This window comes from Typopeltis vanoorti, chromosome 1 (genome assembly GCF_054136105.1).
Source record: "Typopeltis vanoorti isolate ZY-2024b chromosome 1, IOZ_Tvanoo_1.0, whole genome shotgun sequence".
NCBI classification, from domain to species: Eukaryota; Metazoa; Arthropoda; class Arachnida; order Uropygi; family Thelyphonidae; genus Typopeltis; species Typopeltis vanoorti.
The window spans coordinates 189,999,003-190,020,594 of record NC_143549.1 but is presented as its reverse complement, the minus strand read 5'-3'; the positions used below and the strand labels follow the sequence as shown (position 1 = coordinate 190,020,594).

Genomic DNA, 21,592 nt, shown 5'->3' with positions numbered 1-21,592 from the left:
AAGTATTGCACTTAGAAATTGACTACAAACCAAACTCAAAGTTAACTTTTATTAATTCTGAAATTAATTATAATCCAAATTGGAAAATATAAAAGTCAATTCTGAACAAATAAAACAAGCTAATGGTGTTAAATGTGAATCTGCATTTTATTATTACTGAAATCAGAATAAAAATTATTAGAGCTAGAGAAACCCTGTAACTCCAATTTGTTCTAAAGTATCAATATGGCAGAGTTATTATTACATGATTTAAAGAAATTAGAAACTAAATAAGAATCACCAAAAATCTAGAGAAAATATATTTTTAATAACCAATAAGATACACAAAATCAAGTGAATCTGAATAATAGTGTATGAGAAACAAAGATGATTGAACTGCTGAATGAAAAAAGAAAAAATTACAATATATAAAACTTGAGATTATGAATTACTATGTAATTAGTTCTGTATTGTTAAATGCTTGCCATATTCTATTTCAATATAAGTATTAGTTTTACTGATCATGTTCAATTTACTCTGCAAAATTCAAACACCCTTATTTTTTCCTTATATTTCTGATATAATATTCCAGTGAATAGATTAAAAATGTATGCACTCAGTAAGCACAGATTTCATCTAATTCTTTTCGATTCTTCTATCCAAAGGAGAATTATTAAATCATCCCATTAAATTTACTGATAATTTTTATTAAATTTAATAATAATGTCAATTTTCTACAGCACACAGTTATGGGTTTAGTACTACTGAGGAACTAATTATGAATTATTTTCTGCTTCAAGTGTTTTTATTCAATTTTATAATCTAATGTATTATAAAATTCAAAACAGGAAAATTCTATGTCAGTTTTTAAAGAACTGTTTGTTAGTACACTACAAAAAATTCATATACTGTACTTAGTTGCAAAGTACCACTAAAATTAACAAATAAATACATTAAATTAATATTCAAATATTTGTTCCTCTGATCAACAATTTGCAAACTCACTAATTCAGTAAACCCTCCATTTTTTTCTTTCTTTCTTAAAAAAGCTGACAAAATACACATTTATACCTTAAAAAAAAAAAAACTTTTATTGAAAACAATACAAACAACAAAATGTAGATTTTTTTGTGTGGGAACAAAGTAATGGAATGGTATTTATACGTTTTTTTTTTTTTTTAAATATCATAAATAAAAAGAAAACATATAATCTCCTGTTTTTCATGTATTATTTTCAAATAATTTGGCTAAGGAGAATGGATGTCAATTTAACGTGGCAAAATGTAAGGTTATGCATTTTGGGGTGAAAAGATTAGCAGCAGTATACCACATTGGTGGAACTGTACTCCAGGAGATTGACGAGGCCAGGGATTTGGGAGTGTTGGTGGATAGGGAGTTGAAGTTTAGGGGGCACATTGCAAAAGTGGCTAAATCAGCTCATCAAATCACTTGGTTACTGAAGAATACTTTGATGAGCAGAGATAAGCAAGTTATTGTTCCTCTGTATCGAGCCTTGATAAGATCCCCATCTAGACTATTGTGCCCATATTTGGGTGCCAGGGTTTCTTCTTGATGGGGAGGAGGTGGAGAGGATCCAGAGGCGAGTGACCAAGATGATAGCAGGTCTATGGAATGAACCTTATGAGAACAGGTTGAAGATTTGTGGGTTGCAGAAATTGGTTGATAGGCAGAAGATATTTTTGAGAACAGGACTGGTGGTGGGAGGACTAGGGACCACCCATGGAAACTGGGCAAGAGTGTGCAAGGTTAGCAAGGGTGTTAGAACTAGGTTTTTTATTTGGAGAGTGGTGAATGAGTGGAATAAGCTGCCAGAGTCTGTTGTGGGTGCCATGACTGTGAATGAGTTCAAGGTGAAGTATGATAGATACTGTGAATGTTGAATAGAGTTGTTCTTGACATGATGTTAGGGCCTCCTTTGATGAGTTTAAGGACTCCTTGAAGTTGCCCGTAATAATAATAATAATAAAATACCAATATAACTTTTCCAAGATTTTGGCTTTTTCTATGAAGTGCATATTTTCTATTTCAATATTAAAAACAGCAAATCAATGTTTTCAATTAAACTACTCATAACAATGTAAGCTAACATGTCATTCACATGATTACATAATCTGACTCTAACACATTCTATGTAATTTTTCTATTGAAACCTTCAGATTATTTCAATCAATTTCCATCCTTTCAAGTATTAAGGCAAAACATTTTCATTATTTCATAATTTAATTCACAAAGGAGGAAATTCAAGATGAACAAAATTACACAGTTTATTTAAGGTTATAAAACAAATATAAGGTTTTTATATTTTGACAGCAGTGAAAATAGTTATGTAATATTTCATATATCATTAGTATTTTGAATAAAGCACATTTCTTCATTTTGATAAAGAAAACAAAAAACAAACAGCCAATTCATAAGAGAATAATCTTCATATTTTACAGTAAAAAGAAACAAAACAAAATTAAAATCTGTTGTTATATAATAATTATATTCATATTGCTGAACATTGACACTAAATTTACATATTAACATAAAGTTATATTTTTAAAAGCATTAATGTTCAACAAAAATGGAAATCCTACATTCGAAATATTTATGTCTATAATGTAAAATAAGTTTTTTCTGATGAATAAAACTTTATTTAGCTTACTTAAATATTAGTTCAAGTATAGTTTACTACAATTACAGTTCAAATTCTCTTTAATTATACAAATATAACATGTATAACATGCACATACACTATAAATTTAAAACAACTATGCTTTAAATAGAAACATTAAGTATTAGGTATATCGACAGATATAAAGATGACTTAGGATTAATTCTTGAAATTTCAAAATTAAACACACAACTTACAGTGACATAAAATTTTTATTCATGCACCCTACTTGTGTTTGTTTTTAAATGTTTGATGTTAAAAAGTTAAAAAAAATACTAAAGGCATTTCTGAGATATTAGAATGTATATATCACTCAGAAGACAGTTCTAATTCTAGTCAATACTAAATAAATTTCTCACTTAAATTGTAATATTATGAGGGAGATTTAAAAAATAAAATCTTGGTTTACTGATTTATTTTATATCAAAATTACAATTTGGCTACTTTTTTCTTTCTTTTTTTTTTACTTCTCATTTTATCTAAATTGGTATATTTTAATAATGTTATACCAAATGAACATTTTCTCACTTTTATCTTTCTTTCAGATAAAAGATATGCACATAATTTAAAGTAAAACACACAGACATATATTCATAAGGAGTGCTGTGCAGTACCATTAACAGCATTAGTTCATTAATACTGTTTACTCCTTAATAATAATAAAAAAAAATAATAATAGAAAGTAAACAATTTTATCTGGCAGTTTAAGATATGCCAGTATTAAAAATTAAATTTTTTATTTTTTTATAAATGACCGTGTATTCCTAAAACACGGAAAAGAAATATTTAAAAAAAAAAAAGAAGAAAAAAGTGATTATATAAAATGATTCTATATACTGGAGAGAAAAAAAATGAAGCATTTTCTTCCCATGCATATCAGATAAACTAGTTATGCACTGCACGGTTATACATTTCACATAAACTTAGATAAGCCATCTATTATTCGTGCTGGAACAGAAACCTCTTTTACTTAATTTGCTTTGGCTTGGTGGGAAACACTGCATTAGTTTCCCCATCATCACTTCTCTCCTTTGCTGCCGGGTATTCACAGCACTATTCTGGTTAGTGGGCATCCAGCTCTACTGGTGAAGCCTTGGCTGCATATTTCCAGCATTGTATAGGCATTTCCTGCAAGGCTTATTTAATTCAATCACTGTGCTGCACTGTCACGGCGTTGCTTTTGCTGCTCTAGCAGTCTCTCTAGTGGCGAAGGACCAGGACCAGACCAAAGGCTCTATAAAGCAGAATTTCATATGTGTTAGTTAGCCATATCAAGTGTTTATTATTATTATTATTATTTTTTAAATAAACTGAGTGGCTTCAAAAATCAAAATACAATTTTTCAAAACTCTTAAGATTCAATCAGGACATACAACCAATCATTTCAATTGATTAATATATAGGATCATCTAAACAAGATTTAATACTACAGTAGTGATTATGGGAGATGTTCCTATAAAAAAACATATGTAACACACTCCCTGTCATTCAATATACCATTTGTTGATATCAACTAATATAGTCTATAGTTATAACAAGTGTTTATGCTTTCTTGCACAGTTGTAATTTCTGACTTCAAATCTTCAACTATATATGGATTAGTCTTATACAAACTGTCCTTCAGGAATAAGAAATAATCATAAGGACTCATATCTGAAGAGTATGATAGCAAAGTCAATTCAATTATAAATTATTTAAGATATCCATTAGAAATGGACATCAAAAAAATGCTTTATTGTACAATGAAACCTGTGGAAAATTTATGACTAAACAAACATAGATAATAACCACAATAATAAGTTTTAATAGGTAAATATTTCATCCTAAGTATCATAGGACATCGTCAGTACAGTTAATTCAAACAATACTAGGAATAACACACAGTTAGGGCACATGATTACAATGGATCATAACTGTATGTTATTCCTAGTATTGTTTGAATTAACTGTACTGACGATGTCCTATGATACTTAGGATGAAATATTTACTTATTAAAACTTATTACTGTGGTTATTACGTGTGTTTGTTTAGTCAAGAAAATGCTTGTTCAGGAAATGGAGAACCACACTTGTCATATGTGGTCTTGTCCTATCTTGTTGGAAAAATGTTACTTCCACACTCACTTCCCTCTCCTGAACTGCTATAACAATGTGGTCTTGAAGATTTTCAGATAGTGTTAGCTGATCAAACTGTATTCTGTATTTGCTTAAATGTTGGCCTTGTTCAAGTGGTTTAACATATCTGTTCTCCAATTGCTCACCAGGAATGTATCAACATGTATCAATGGAAAAGAAATGCCACATCAATATAAACTGGAGTTACTGAGCCAAATTATAATATCATATTTAGATAACAGAGATCAGGGAAAAGGAGCAGCAATGATATTCAACACTGAGCATTGAGATAAATTTCTTCAGTGGCAAGCAATTTCAAGTAGACTGAGGTGAACAGATTTCTAAAGGGGGGGGGAATGGATAATAGACTTATTTAAACATATAGTAACACAGAAAATTCTACTAAGGAAGAAATAAAGATGTTTTTAATCATTAGAGAAGGCAGTTAATATTAAAAAAAAAAATGGAAAAGATGGTGTTTTTTGGGAGATATAAAAAACCATAGCTGGCAATGAATATCAGACATAAAGATATGTCTTGTGAAAATTAGGAGAAAAGAGCAAAGTTAATAATAATGGAACCTGCTGGATTTATGTTGTAGTTGGTGGACTGAGTACTAGAGACAGAGAATTGTAGAGTAGGTGTCCTCCTCGATGAGTCTTTGGACTCATCATCTCACATAATAATAATAAATACTCTAATAATATTGCACTGTTAATTACTTTATGGAACTTTTAATTTATTGGGACATATAATTAAAAATGGGAGGGGGGAACTCTGGTGAGTACATTTCTTTCATAGGATTTTGCATAATTTGCAAAATTACTATTATTATTATTACTATTATTACGGGCAACTCCAGGGAGTCATTGGACTCATCGAGGGAGGCTCCAAATCATATTCATCACAACTATTTGACATTCATACAGTATCTATCATACCTCGCCTTAAACTCATTCACTGTCACAGCATCCACCACAGACTCAGGGAGTGCATTCCACTCATTCACTACTCTAAAAGTAAAGAACCCATCTCTAACACCTTTACTAACCACACTTTTGCCCAGTTTCCATGGATGTCCCCTAGTCCTCCCACAACCAGCCCTGTTCTCAAAAATATCTTCTGAATCAATTTTATAGAAACCCTTCAGTAATTTGAATGTCTCAATCATCTCCCCTCCTCCGCCTATCAACCAATTTTTGCAACCCACAAATCCTCAACCTGTTCTCATACGGTTCATTCCACAGACCTGCTATCATCTTGGTCACTCGCCTCTGGATCCTCTCCACCTCCTCCCCATCAAGAAGAAACCTAGGTGACCAAATCTGAGCAGAGTAGTCTAGATGGGGTCTTATCAAGGCTCGATACAGAGGAACAATAACCTGCTTGTCTCTGCTTGTCATCGTATTCTTCAGCAACCAAGTGATTTGATGAGCTGTTTTGGTCACTTTTGCAATGTGTCCCCTAAATTTCAATTCCTTATCTACCAACACTCCTAAATCTCGTGCCTCATCAATTTCCTGGAGCACGGTTCCACCAATGCAGTAAACTGCCGCCAATCTTTTCACCCCAAAATGCATAACCTTACATTTTGCCACATTAAACTGACATCCATTCTCCTTAGCCCAGACCTCCAATCTATCCAAATCATCCTGCAAAATTTTGACGTCATCTGCATTCACTATTGCCCTACCCAACTTCGCATCATCCGCAAACAAATGAACTGTTCCTCTCAGATCATTTCCTATATCATTTATGAACAAATTAAACAGCAGTGGTCCAAGAACAGATCCTTGTGGCACACCACTAGTCACAGGCCGTCTTGTGGACTCTACTCCCGAGTAAACCACTCTCTGATATCTCTCCGTCAACCACCCTCCTACCCATCTCACCAACCCTATGTCCATTCCCATATGCTGCAATTTACTGATTAGAATTCCATGTGGAATCCTGTCAAAGGCCTTGGCAAGGTCCAGTAGAATCACCGTAAACCCATTACCCTTATCCAGTTCAGCCGTCACTGTGTTATAATACGTGAGCAAGTTACTGAGGCATGACCTACCCTTCACAAAACCATGCTGTCCCCGATACAGTATCCCATTTTCTTCTATCCAATCTTGTATTTTCCTCTTGACTATTTTCTCTAAGACCTTGACAATGATTCCTGATATGCTAATCGGTCGGTAATTTACTACAGCAGTCTTGGAACCACCTTTATGCAGTGGAACTATTTTCCCCTCTTTCCACCCGCTCGGGACTAACCCAAACCCGAGACTCAAATTAAACAAAATGGTCAAGGGTACTGACAATTCTTTAGCTGCTTCTCGTACAACACGAGCTGGTATACCATCCAATCCCACAGATGTATTGACATTGAGGTTATGCAATAGACTACTCACCTCCACTTCATTAACCACAATTCCCGTATAATCTACTGGTTTATTCGTTTCTGCAATGTCACCACCTGGATGATATACTTTTGCAAAGTGCTCACTCAGTAACTCAACTATCTCAACTGATTCAGTTACCTCCCTACCATCGGCATTCTTTAAAATCAATCTGCCATGTACATTTTTCCTTTTATTTGCTACATATCTAAAAAACTGTTTAGGATTCTCTTTAGCCTGCATGGCCAATGTTCTTTCGTAATCCTTTTTTGCTTTTCTTACCACACTCGTCACCCTTCTGGCCTGTGCTTTATACCGTTCATGTGCCTGCCGGTCACCCTTCTCCTTAAATTCCCTCCATAGTTGTTTCTTTTTTTTGCAACTCAAGCTTAATGGTGTTATTCATCCATTTAACCCCTACTTGATTTATTATTCGGACTCTAGGTATACAGTCAGCCATTGCTTCTTGCAAGCACTTCTTAACTACCTCCCATGCACTATCAACTTCTAGTCCTTGCAGTTGTACATGCCATGGCACTGAACCAATCAAACTCCTAAGCTTGTCATACTTTCCAGCCCGATAATTCCACATGTACCCTGTCTTAATTGAAAATTCTACACCTTTAGCCACCTCCCAAGTTAAGACCCTATGATCACTCTCACCGATTGGTGGCAATGTGGTCATATTTGTTACAGCCAAATCCTCAGATGTAATTACTAGGTCAAGTACTCTCTGACCCCTAGTATTTTCCATTACATGCTGTCGCAGATAGTTATCCCTTAATAACCGCATAAAATCCAGTTCCTTCCTCCCGTGTGTCCTCTCCTCACTCCAATCAATGCGACCATAGTTGAAATCTCCCATAATAATCACCCTCCTTCCACCCATTTCTTCTATTTGCTTGTGCATACTGTCACCACCATCTTTTCCATCACCTGGTCTATAGCAGCACCCAATTGTATATTTAGTTCTGCTAGCCACAATCTCACACCAAATGGCCTCAAATGTGCTCTTTTCTCTATCCTGCAATTCAACTTCTATTCTCCTTGGCTGGAGCTCGTCAGCTATCATCAACAATACTCCTCCCCCCATTTTATTCTCTCTGTCATTCCTGAACACACTATACCCATCACATTCAATCCCACTAGTTATATCATCTACAGTCAGCCATGTTTCACTAATACCTATAACCTGTGGTCTGGAAGTGCCAACCATGGCCAAAAACTCTTCCTTCTTGTTCCTAATACTCCTAGTATTAGTGTACATGAATTATGTTCAGATTTCCTGAATATGAGATAAGAAAAATTAGAGGAGGGAACTGATGCTACCAATGGGAGATTCATGTGAAAAATGGATGATATTAAGAAGGAACTTGACAGTATTGGCATTCAATAATTTGTGAGCAGAGCTAATCTAAGATGGTATTGGTCACTTAGACAAAATGGGAAAGGAAGGGTTAGCAAAACAGGTATTTGATGCTGGAATGGCAGGAAAAAATATCTAGAGGAATGTCAAGATCTATTAGATTGATGCAGTGGGAAGGCTTTAGAAGATTAGAAAACTAACACACTAGTGCAAACCTGAAAAATAACAGATTAATTTGGGAAAAAATTTCTAATAAGACAATAGTATCCTGTAAACATGTTGATAATACCTATCAGGAATGGGAATTTGATTATGAAGAATTTGCTGCAGTTTATTTGGTTAAGAAGGGATATGTGGGTATAGACTGTCAATATTTGTTGATCTGGCAGAAAGTTTAGCCATTGTCTAAGAAGATATTTTGTATGTGATTTAGTTCATCAGAGAGCAAATCAACTCCATTGTTATCCAAATGATGGACAGTATACAGTAGATGCTTGCTATAGTGAACTTCTAGGGAAATAAAAATACAAGAAGGTATTGACAATCATTGGGTAACTATAGCTTCTTGAACTTATCTCACACCAAACTTTAGTAGGTCTCTTGGGATCATCACTCACAATTAGGAGCACATTAATATGTTCTTAATTTATTTTTTCCTAGGCAATGAAGAGTTTTCAAGTATTGTTAGAGAGTAATACTGAACTATTTTAAACTCTGAATAACCACTGAACAAGATCTACTAAGGAGTAATAAATTTTAAGAGAAAACTGAATTTTAAGTTTGCAAACAAAGGAAATGATGAAAAACAGAACAAGAAAATGAAAGGAAATGGAATACAAAGAAAATTGCAAGAAATTATCAATATTATTTCACAGGTGTTTAAAAATAGTGAACCTAATATATTGTCCAAAAGGTTTAATTTTGTGATATCTCTGCTCAACATTCAGAAGGTGGACATAATTGTTAACAATTCTATTCTGTTAACCAAAGATTTAATAATGCCATACTGTTGGGGGGAGGCTACTGGTGCGCAGTAAACTTCTAGGGAAGTTAAAAGAACATATCCACAGTAAAAAAGTTTAATTAAAAGTACAAATTAGATACAAATATTTTGGCTTGTCTCATAAATAATCATCAATGTAATGAAAATGGAAAATTCAAAAAGAATAAAGGTAAGTGCAAGGAGAATGGTATCTTTTCATGTGTAGTTGCACTAGGTTAAAAATCACTGTGCTATTAAGATCCAATGCACATATACTACAAAAAGAAATACAGCCAATTGTTGATTTACAACACATGCAATCTACAATCAATCATACTTATGAGAGCCATCTCATTACCTGCTCAGTGAATACCACCTCACTCCTATAACCCATGCACCAAGGTATTATTGTTGTCTTCAAGGTACGAGGGTGGTCTGAAAAGTTCTCGGCCTTGACCATAGATGGCAACACTACAGGCAAGATTTTTTTTTTTTTTTTTCTAAGTTGGTACATCTGTCATAAGCATCCATATGAAATTGCAACTCATTCAATCAAGTAGTTTGTTTTATACAGCTGTCTGAAGCAAAAGTGTCTATATCCTTTGAAATGGATAAAACTGAGTATCGAGCGGTCATAAAATTCTTTGTAAAAGAAGGTATAACGCCAAAAGAAATTCATTTGAAGAATATAAAAGTTTATGGGCACTCTTCTCCTTCGTTTTCGACAATTAAGAAATGGGCTGCTGAGTTTAAAAGTGGTCGTACCAGCCTTAAAGATGATCCACATGAAGGACGTCCAAAAACTGTAACAACACCAGAAATCATTGATCAAATGCACGATATCATATTGGATGACCGGCGAGTCAAAGTGCGTGAAATTGCTGAGACTATAGGCATTTCAAAAGAACGTGTAGGATATATTTTGCATGAAGAATTGCAAATGAAAAAGATTTGTGCAAGATGGGTGCTGTGCTTTCTCACAGCAGATCAAAAAAAACACTCGCATGAAAATTTCTGAACAGTGCTTGGAGCATTTTAACAAGAATAAAACTGATTTTGTGCGTTGATTTATTACTATGGATGAGACTTGGATTCACCACTACACACCACTGGTGTGTAGTGGTGAATCTTGGGATACATTTTGTTTATTAATTATCTTGAAAAGGATAAAACAATAACTGGGAATATTATTTCAATCTTTTAACCAGACTAGACAAAAAATTCGTGAGAAAAGACCCAGTTTGCAGAAGGAAAAAATCATCTTTCATTAGGACAATGCACCTGCCCACAAAGGTGTTTTGAGGGATCTGCATTATGAATTGTTGGAACATCCACCCTATTCCCAAGATTTGGCTCACTCTGACTTCTATCTCTTCCCAAAACTAAAACTCTTCCTCACTGGTCAACACTTTTTTTTTTAATCAAGAGGTGATTGCAGCTGTAGAGGGGTATTTTGCAGATCTTGCTGAGAACCACTACAGGGACAGGATAATGGCGCTGGAGCATCGCTGGAATAAATGTATTAGTCTTAAGGGAGATTATGTTGGAAAATAAAAATAATTTTGAAATTATAAATTTGTTTTTTCATTGTTATGCCAAGAACTTTTCAGATCACCCTTGTATATTATTTAAGAAATACTTTTGCTCAGGCTACTGCTGCAACTGAGGGTGAGAAAATCCTCATAGACTTCCACAAGGAATATAATATCTTACACTACAGGAAATGAAGATGCAGCACAGTGTGGGGTGACAGTAGAGTATATGAAGCTACTGAAAATATATGTTTATACATTCACAAGATTCGACAAAGAGAAGGCCTTAAAAGAGATTGGTGAAATGACAGTGCTGACAGTTACAGATCTTGGGGAAGAGGAGTTTTCAAATGAAGACTTTACATAGCTAGAAGAACAGAAAGTAGTAGATGAAGAAGAGAAGAAAAAAGCAGAAGCTGAGCAACTGAAAAAATTTAGAGTAAAAAAAAAAGAAAAAAGGCAGAGGCATCTAACTCTAAAAATAAAGCAATCTGGTTGGTTTTAGGAAATGAATCCCCTCCATCTCCAACATGGAGAGATTTAGCCAAGTAGACAGAATGATGCATGCTACATTTGCTTCTACAGAGAAATTTATACAGAAAAGAAAAGCAAACTGTGCAGATTGAGTTGGATCCTATCCCATCCTATGATGAGTTGAGTGTCCCCCCCCCTGCAATGAGGGGATTACTGATGAATTAATGCAGCCAGTTCGTCACTCCTCTGATGCATCCTCTAAGGGCAGTATTCATGACTATAATCTGTGTGTGTTCACGTGGCCGGTTTGCCTGGTTGTGGGATGAAAACCCCCAGATAAACTGGGGTAAAAATCCTGCTGTCCATGCCCAAGACCGGCTAACTTGGTTATGTCTGAGAAAGATCCTTAACTCCTAACATTGACGATGGGAATTAAACCCAGGACACTCCTTTTCCAGGCATATGGTTGCGAAGTGCATAGCCACTAGGCTAACCGCATGGACTTGGATGTGATGTACAAAATTTTAAAGACATCCATTCCTGCTGCCACTTTATCTCAACCCATTCTTCCCAACAAAAATGAGCCTAGACCTTCAATTTATGCATTTGATGAAGCATCCTCAGAACACTTTGTTGCAATTCCTGATTTTGAAGAATATGTCAATGACTGAATCTCCCCTATCTACTCTGATGAATCATCCAATTAACAAATCAACAGGTTTGAAAAATTACTCTTACTCCAGGTGTTCCCAGTTGATTATTTTACTGGAAAGTAATTTTATGTTATAATTGGTATATATTAATTCATTATAAATTTAAAGAGTAAAATTTAGTAAAAATTTGTTAAAAATACAACAAAACAAACTCACACATTTTACCATCTGATGCTTATGTTTATTTAGTTCAATATAAGGACTGTTTAGAAATATGTTTTATGATGGAACAGACAATTTGTTCAAATTAGGATAAGTTGCAGTGCTGGAATTTGATAGCAATAGCTCTGTACCTTTATCTTTTGGAGAAAGTAGAAGGAACCTGATTTGGTTGATGGCTGCAAGATGAAATTTCTTTAAGATATGAGCAACACATTCATAGGTGATAATTTGGAAGGGAACATCCATTTGTTTGTTGGTGATACCAACTTGGAACCTAAGTTTGTAATGACTAATTCATATCCTGAACAGAAATCTAGTAGGTCTTCTTCAAACCTGGATCAATTCACTGCTAGATGAAGGTCTCCCCCATTTTCTCCAATCCATTCTGTTGCAGCTTTTCTCATCCACTGCATTCCAGAAGTCCTAACAATTTCATGCTCTTATGTCTTCCCCTTGATCTACTATCATCCTTATGTCTCCATTCTGTCAATAATTTAGGTTAGGCCATCTTGCGTTGTTATATCTTGTAATGTGTCTAGCCCATCTCCATTGATTAATGTAACTGATGATGTCCTGTACATCTGTTCTCGATCTCATCAAAGAGGAAGGTACCCTGTTTTTAAGCATCACACTGAGTACGTTCCTTTCCATTATTCTCTGGATAACTTTCAATTTGTGAATCATGTTTTGAGTTAAGTTCCAGATTTCACTTCCATATGTAATTACAGGTAAGACTCACTGATTGAAACTTTCAAACTAATGGGAATGTCACCTTAGAAGATATTTTTCATACTCCCAAAACCCATTTAATGTAGCTGTATCCTTCTTTTTATTACTTCTATTTGTTAATCTTTAATTTTTATGATTTTCCCCATATAAACATATGAATCTACTCTCTCTCTTCCACTATAATTCTTCTTCTTTTTTGGTGTTAAATTGTCATTAATTACTTTTGTTTTATTTAAATTCATCTTCAATCCAATTTGAGTGGACACTTGAGCAATTCTCTTAATTTTATTTCTAGGCTTTCTGTATCTTCTGCTGAGAGAACTATATCATCAGCAAAGCATAGATGAGTTAGAATCTGTCCATTAATTTTAATTCTTCCAGTTCAATTCATGAACTTCCTCTAAAGCATATATAAAGAATTTCAGAGATATTGTATCTCCCTGCTTTATTCCTTGGAGCTTTTCACTTTTCCAACTTTTCACAAAAAAGTGGGGAAAAATCTAGCAGGTATTCACCATTATTATTAGCTTTATTCTTTTCTCCAAATTTTCCCAAAACACTTCTATACATATGGTGATCATTTCTTACTCTGCTGTTTGATCTACAAGGGCTAACCTTTTTTTCGTGTCAGTTGCCTTCTCTAATGCCTTAAAAAATACTTTCAGTTTCTTTAATAGAGCCTTCAGTGGTATCATAACCACAAATATGTCTCATTCTCTAATTCTCCATTTTGATATATGACCTGCTAAAGCTTCTGCCTGGTATCTCAACTTGGGCCTGGCTCCCACTGAAGAAACCTCAATAAAGGTCGAAACTAGTCTGAGTAGTGGCCCTTCCCTTAATGCATAACATTAGACATATCTGCAAGGAGATGTGTTTTGCATTATAGGAGATACTGAGACAGGAATGTTGGTAGCTTGCTCCACCTTTGCAACGAGTTGCCCTGGTGTTGTACCACCTTACCCCAGTCCTGAAGATACTTTCAGGCGCAAACTTTGTTTGCTCACACTTGGATAAAGGATTAAACTAAATTTATTATACTCTAACCAAATGAAAAATAAACTTTCAACATCTCCATTTTGATATTTGTTCAATTTGTCAAGATTATCCTCGTACTTTAGCATTTAATATTATAGCTATTCAACATTCCTCTAAGAGATTCTTCTAAGCAATAAACTTGTATGTTGCTTAGAAGAATCTCATCTGTTTTGGACTTCTTTGTTTCGGTAACACTTGTTATGTTGATCTGATATTTATCCAATTCATCTGATAATAGTTTTAAATTTCTTTCCCACTGATGCTACTTATGTTAATGGTACCAATCTTGAACTCTGCTGATGGTGAGCTGAAGTTTGTTCTAGCAGCTAACTTTTTGTCCTGATTCCCTGACAAAAGTAGTAGGGATGGCTGGGGAACTTGTATAACCAGGCAACACCCCTGTCACTATGAAATCTCATCACACTGTACCATCATTTTTTTTTTTTTTTTTTTTGGTTTAAGCCAATAGGAATATAACATGGTCATCTAAATCCCAAATCACCAATCCACCCTCATTCGTTTGGTATCCAGGCAGATACCCACTGATGGGGTATATCACAAGAAAGTGAGGATTGGACATTAATTCAGAATCCCCCAGACTGGTTGGTTTATAGTTTACTGGTGCAAAGGCAGCAATGGTCACACCATGCTACGTCATAGATGGTAGCAGCATACAAAGTATTAATAAATAGTCATAAAGAAATAAATTACTAAATATGTACAAAAAAATTAAACAATGCAGCATCTACATATTAATAGAATTTATAATCAAATGAGCTTGTATAAATTAATTCTTTGTAAAAATGTCAAAAAGTCATGCAATTTGTCCATGTCTGATAACACCTGTCTGAATGTATATATCTCAGCCAGATAAGTAAAAATTTCATTCCCCTCTCGCATGTGAAGTGCTGGCACTCCACCAGAATATGACAGTGAGGTGTATATGTGTGTTGCAGTTTTGGTACACAGATAGATCATCAGTCCTCAGTAAATAAAAATATGTAAGATGACTGTAACCTATGTAGAGCCTAGCAAAAACAACTTCCTCTCTTCTGTTTCTACGTTGACTAGGTTGCTAATACTTATTTTCACGTAATTTGTTTGTAATTACTTCCTACCATGATGACTGCCATTGAGCAATCAACTTTGATCTTATAAACTGTCTACAAATGGTAATGTCAAATAGTATGAGCTGGTCTAGTAGCTGCACCTGCAGTCTCATTTCCCTTAATTCCAATGTGGCTAGGAATCCAACGCAACTGAACATCAAAATTAAGGGTCTTCGTTTTGTACACTAGGCATAACACCTCACACAAGCACTAGATGTGGATTATACACAGGAGAAGAAATAGCCTGTAAAGAACTCAATGATTCTATATAAATTACACACTTTTGGTAATAGTACTTTTATATGCGCAGGTGCAAGCTGAATGGCATGCAACTCTGCTGTATAATTACTATAATCAACTTCGACATGGTTGGGTATAGTAATATAAGGAAACACAACATAACAGCCAAATGAGGTCTTCAGATCTTGAACATCAGTATAGATAGCAAGAAATCAGAAGGGGGGGGGGGGTTGCTCTGTGTGCATTAAACAATTGCAGATAGACAGATGATGCAATATGAGACTTCTGTAGCTGACAAAGTGAGAAGTTGCAGGATGGAGTGCAAACCTTACATGGAGGAGGAGTGCTGTTATGTTTGGTGAAAATAATGTTATCAACGTGAATGCCAATTGCTTGCATAATCTCTTTAAAATATATATCAAAGGGATGTATGGATCCATGTGTAGTATTGAGCTTCCTAATGCAGAGGAAAGATATTAGTCCATGTAGGATGCTCTCAGGAAGAAGCTTAATTTTTAATTAGTTGTCTCTTAATTTTTAAGAGACAACTGCTTCCATCGAAGTGATAGAGATAGTTCATTTGATTCAATACTTCAAGTAAAGACTTTGAGTGGGCAATGTACAAAAGACATCAGAAGACATCACAAAACGGATCTAACTATCTCAGGCTACTCTACCTTGCAGAACCACAGATTTGAGACACACACACACAATACAGCTTTGAACATATAAGCACAAGATAAAGAGAAGCAATAAGGATTGATCTGCACCCCCATTCAGCAGCGGATGGAGTACAAAGAAGATGCTATGATTTCTTGCTCTTTTTTGTTTTTTCTTAGTTGACAAATGTATGCAAGGAATGTAAGTTTTCTGTCAAAGATAAGTCCCAAGAACTTGGCTTCTGTTACCACTGGAATAACAGTTTGTTCCATTCTTAACTCAGGATCTGAGTGAAGGGGGTATTTTCAACAAAAGTATACACAGACACTTTTTTCTTTTTTTTTTCTCCAGAAAACCTGAACCAACTACTAACAGCCCATGGAGAGACACAATCAATTGCTTGCTGAAGTTAACTTTCAATTACCCTCACACAAGAATGACAGTCAGTTATGAAGTCATCAACATATACAGCATTGCCTACAGCAGGAGGAAGCAGTTTAGTGACCGAGTTAACTTTGATTGCAAAAAGTGTCACACTTAAAACAGAACCTTAGGGAACAACCTATTCTTGATGATATAGCTATCCACTTACTTTCCACTCACTTTGGAAGACTCAGTAGACAGATAGTTTTTAATAAACACAGGAAGGTGTCCTCTGAGACCTATGTTATAGAGATATTTTAATTTGCCATATCTCCAGGCTGTGTCATAAGCTTTTTCCATGCTACAGAATAGTGAAATCAGATGTTCTTGTTTCAGGAATGCATCTCTCATACAAGTTTCTAAATGGACTAAATGGTCCAAACTTAAATGATGTCTATGAAAACCACATTGTGTATTGGAGAGATGATCGTGGCTTTCTAAATACCAGAGAAGTCTGGTATTAACCATTTTCTCTAATATCTTACAAAGACAGCTGGTCAGAGCAATATGTTAATAACTGTTTGTGTGTGTTGGTTTTGGGATGGCAATGACAACTGACTTGTGCCAAGAATCTGGAAACTCTTCTTCTGTACATATTCTGTTGTATATTAAGAGAAGGAAATCCATAGCATATAATAGAAGATGTTCTGTCATCTTCATAATGGATGTCATCAGGACCTATTGCACTGGATGAGTAAAAGATGTCTTTTTAGTTCCTCCTTAATGAATGGCTGACTGTATGGCTCTAGCTCACTGGTAGAAGAGCTTAGCTACCATTTTTCCTACTGAGGTAGAACTATACAGTGAACATTGTGAACACATTCAGTGAGCTAGAGCCATAAAGTGAAATTAAGAGATCAGGAGAATACACAGCTGTTGCTTAGATTCTGACAAACGTTTCTTCCAAAGTGTCTGCAATAACTTTGGGATCAGCAACAACACATTCATTAGGTCCAAGGTAGATAAACAATGTGTTCTGTATCTACCTTTCATTTTCCACATTTTATCAAAGAAAATTTATGCACCAGTTATTTGATTAATCAAAGATGTAAATTGGATCAAAGATTGTTTCTGACTCTGACATCTCACATAATGTGCTTTGGCCTGAGCACATTTAAAAGCTATTAAGTTTAATGTGGTGGGGTATGTAAGAAATATACCCCACACTCTATCTCGATCTTTTTTGACTGATTGGCACTCTGGGTTCCACCAAGGTTTTGGACAAAGTGGAAATCAAGGAGATGTTTCTGGAATTAAGGCTGTTGCTGCCAGGACAATATAATCTGTTACGTACTTCACTGCTTCATTGTTAGGTGTTTGACTGACTGCTTCAGCATTAAAATTTGAAATATGGGAAAAAATATTCCAGTCAGCCTTCGCCATTTTCCACATGGGCATCCATGTAGGAGAACACATTTCCTGTGAAGACATATTGCAAATAATAGGAAAATGATTGTGTCCATAGATGCTCTCTTCAACACTACACGAGCAGAGTAAAAATGACAGGGGAATAGAATGTAACATATATTGCAGAATACTAGTGAGTAGGCATATGGAAGAAGGTGACTCCATTATTAAGAAGGGAGAGATCGTGATTGTCAAGCATTCACTCAACAATACACCCTCATCCATTCATTTTGGCACTACCCACTAAAGTCATAAGCAGTTGCAAGATAAGATTACCAAGATAAATTTCATTTAATTCAAACCCATTGGTAAATAAATGGAACATACTGTAATAAAAAATCCTGTGGGTAGGCAAATTGCTACAGCTTCCAGGACAATAATAAGCTGGACTCATTGGAAAGGAGTATGAGCCAACTAGGATCACTACTCCACCATGAGCAGGATCATCTCCAGTTCTGTCCTTATGAATAACAGTGAAATTCCTTAAGGCAGAGTCCTCACTGGGTTTTAAATGCTTCCTGCAGACAGAAACAGAAGGGCTTGTGTGTCTGAAGCAGAATCTTGATATCATCAATATGTTGGCAAAACCTATGACAGTTCCATTGTAAAAATTTTCCTGTTGTTTTGGTTATTTAGACTTGTTTGATTTCCAAGAAGTTGAGAATTACCTTTATCTGATTTATATTTATCAGCTGATTTTGGGAAGAATGGATGATCAGTGTCCATCACTTCCTCCAGAAAAAATTCAGAAAGGGGTGGGGATCATAGTAGTCTTGCACTCTGGGATGGCTTGGTCAGGCCATCCAGGACTGCCTGTCTTGATGAAGCACAGGCCAAAGTGGTGCAAGAGTACCAGGATCCCCCACCTCCTTTTTCAGATGTCCATGGGCTGTGTTTGCCATGAAATGCATGGCAAACACAGCAGCAGGGTGTTGGATCCCAATAATGGTGTTCTGGAAGAATGGATTTAAAAAAAAATTACTCGGAATTAGAGCAAAGAATCAGAATCCCCAGAGGGCTAATCAGTTATCCTGCTCTGACACTTAAGTGACTCTGATGTCGTAATATATATGATCATTAAGATCCAAAACCTAAATTAACTTGATAGTAATTATGGTATATTTACATTCTTAATAAAATGCTAATAATAATTTGAAACAAAACAAAAAAAATAATAAAAATAAAATAAATCTTGCTAAAAACTGAAAGGATACAATTATTGTTTGAAATAGTCCCAAACAACAACTAAAAAAAAAAGATAACTATGTAGAAAACATTATGATCATTACAATTACAGTGTTGGCTTACTGTAGGAGTAAATACCTTTTGAACAAATTGCATTTCATTTGTTTGATGTGCATGGATAGTTGCTGCATGATTAACTTATGAATTAATACAGCACAAAGATTCGAAGGTGATGATAAATATAAGCCATACCTGAATTCTTGGTTGCATAAGTAAAGGATCTACTCCACCGATGGTTGTAGTGGGTCTTGATCCTATGACATGTTATAAGAGACACAGTTAGCATCCCCGTGGATACTTTAAGATGGAATAAGAGTCTCAACTATATATTCATATTTAAGTATTAGATGTTTTAATATACTTAATTCAGATATACATTAGTTACTTAACTCAGCACCCAGCATGTTCTGCATCTTTTTTTTTTTTAATTGCAAAAATGATTAAAAAAAAAAAAAACTAAGAATTTTTTTAAAAAAAAATCAAGATTTTTTACTATAAGCAAAGAGCCTAAGAAGCTTCATTTGGCCTAGTAAGTTATTAAAAGGATATTAAATATATATATATATATTTTTTCCTGAGAACTTATGAAAATATAACCTTTGGCATAGGAGTTGCCTTAGTTTGCTGGTTTGTATTACTTAAAAGACAATGCACTCTGCCCAGGACTCCATATATGTTAATACTCGAATTAGGTTTCACTGGGCTGACAGCTGTTTCAAAGAGTCAATTCTCATCAGAGACTAGGCAGAAACCATAACAGGGCAAAAACCCTCTATTCAACTCTATTCCCTTGTCAGAAAGTTATATTTTTATAAAGAGCCTAAAAGGATTCATTCTTACTTTTTATTATATAAAACGATATTAAATATTCATTCTATTTTTTTGTCAGATTCAAATTTTTTCAAATTTCAAAAGATCAACTCTCAGTTTAAATGCACTCCAATAAACTGAGCAGTAGTCTGAAAGACTGAAAAAATTCATACGTGTCTCTGGAGCAGGGACCAGGGAAGTATTATTATAGGTGACCTTCAGGTTGTGAAGAACTCATTAATTGAGATGAAAAGTCGCTCGCACCAGCTTTCATACCTTCTCTTAGTCATTCCCAATAGATGCATTCATCACTTCAACAGGCAAGGTATTCTACTCACTCACTACTCTATGAGAGAAAAAACCTAGCTCTCATCTTTTTCTTAAATGCACACAAACCCAATTTCCATAGACCCTCACTGTTCTTCCCCCATCTTCCATATAATGAAAATTTTCATCAAACGGCCTCTCATAACAATTTTGGAAGTTTATAGATCTCTATCATATCACTTTCGCATTCTACTGCTTATCAGTGTCTATAGTACATACACTCCCACTTATCAATAAAATTGGTTAAATTTTTTGGCTGAAACATTCTTTTGATATAATTGCAGAAATGCAATGAAGCTAAATATTTTAGCCTTTGCATCAACAAGGATCTTATTTGCTCCTTGCAGTTGTTTATTTAACATATTCAGTTTTTCAAAAATATCTGTCAAATAACTCACAAATGCTTGACCATCAACTGTTTGAAGGAGTTTCATTTCAGGTTTGTCATTCAAAAACTCATTAAGAATATCAAATAATTCCATGAATCTTCTCAGTCTTACACGGTCAGCAGTTTTATCCTCACAGAATTGTTTGAAGAGACACTCATGTTTGGCATTAGCTTTGATAGTGTTGATATATTTTATAATTGAATTCAACATCTTATTTAGAACAGGTGAAAGTTTAACACAATGCACAAGCAACGTTTAAGGATTGTCATCCTCCATTATTTTTAAACGGCCATGAGCACCATCTAAATAATTTTTGAGTTTACTGTATATTACCAATTGCAGTAGCGGTGGTTTTCAATGATTCACAGAATAACATCTCTTCAATATATTCACCATTTTCAATATATCTTACATATGCCATCAATACAATCTCACTGTCTCTTACAGTTGATTCATCCATCTGTATTGAGAATTTCCTTGATCTCAACTTTTCAACAAATTGTGTTTCCACATCTTTAGCCATCTCATCTATTCTTTTGCTAACAGTGCTATTGCTCAATGGCATTCCTTTGACATCTTTCTCCAGAACTGTTTTGAGAAAAGTTGATATTTCTGGCTTAATTAAATCCTCCCCTATAGTATGATTTTTCCCTGATTTAGCTATGAGCAGAGAAATTTCATAACTAGCTTCAAGAGTATGATTTTGAGTAGAAGTTCATACAGAGAACAATGAATCTATTGTTGATCTTTTCTCAAACTTCTCCTTTGGAGACTTAAATTGGTTCAAATCATAGTTCACATAAGCACTATGTTTTACCTTCAAATGTGC

The 21,592-nt window shown here is 34.7% G+C and overlaps 1 protein-coding gene across 2 annotated transcripts in view; it reads right to left on the bottom strand.

The window, feature by feature from the left end:
* Positions 1-286: 286 nt before the first annotated feature.
* Positions 287-21,592, bottom strand: part of LOC150110719 (uncharacterized) — a 487,651-nt gene continuing 466,345 nt past the window's right edge. For both annotated transcript variants that reach the window (XM_090400398.1, XM_090400407.1), the window contains 2 exons: positions 19,430-19,491; positions 287-3,890 (listed from right to left, as the gene is read on the bottom strand). In XM_090400398.1, coding sequence (XP_090256524.1) covers positions 3,807-3,890; positions 19,430-19,491 — 146 coding nt within the window. In that variant the 3' untranslated portion in view covers positions 287-3,806. The remainder of the gene's footprint in view (positions 3,891-19,429; positions 19,492-21,592) is intronic.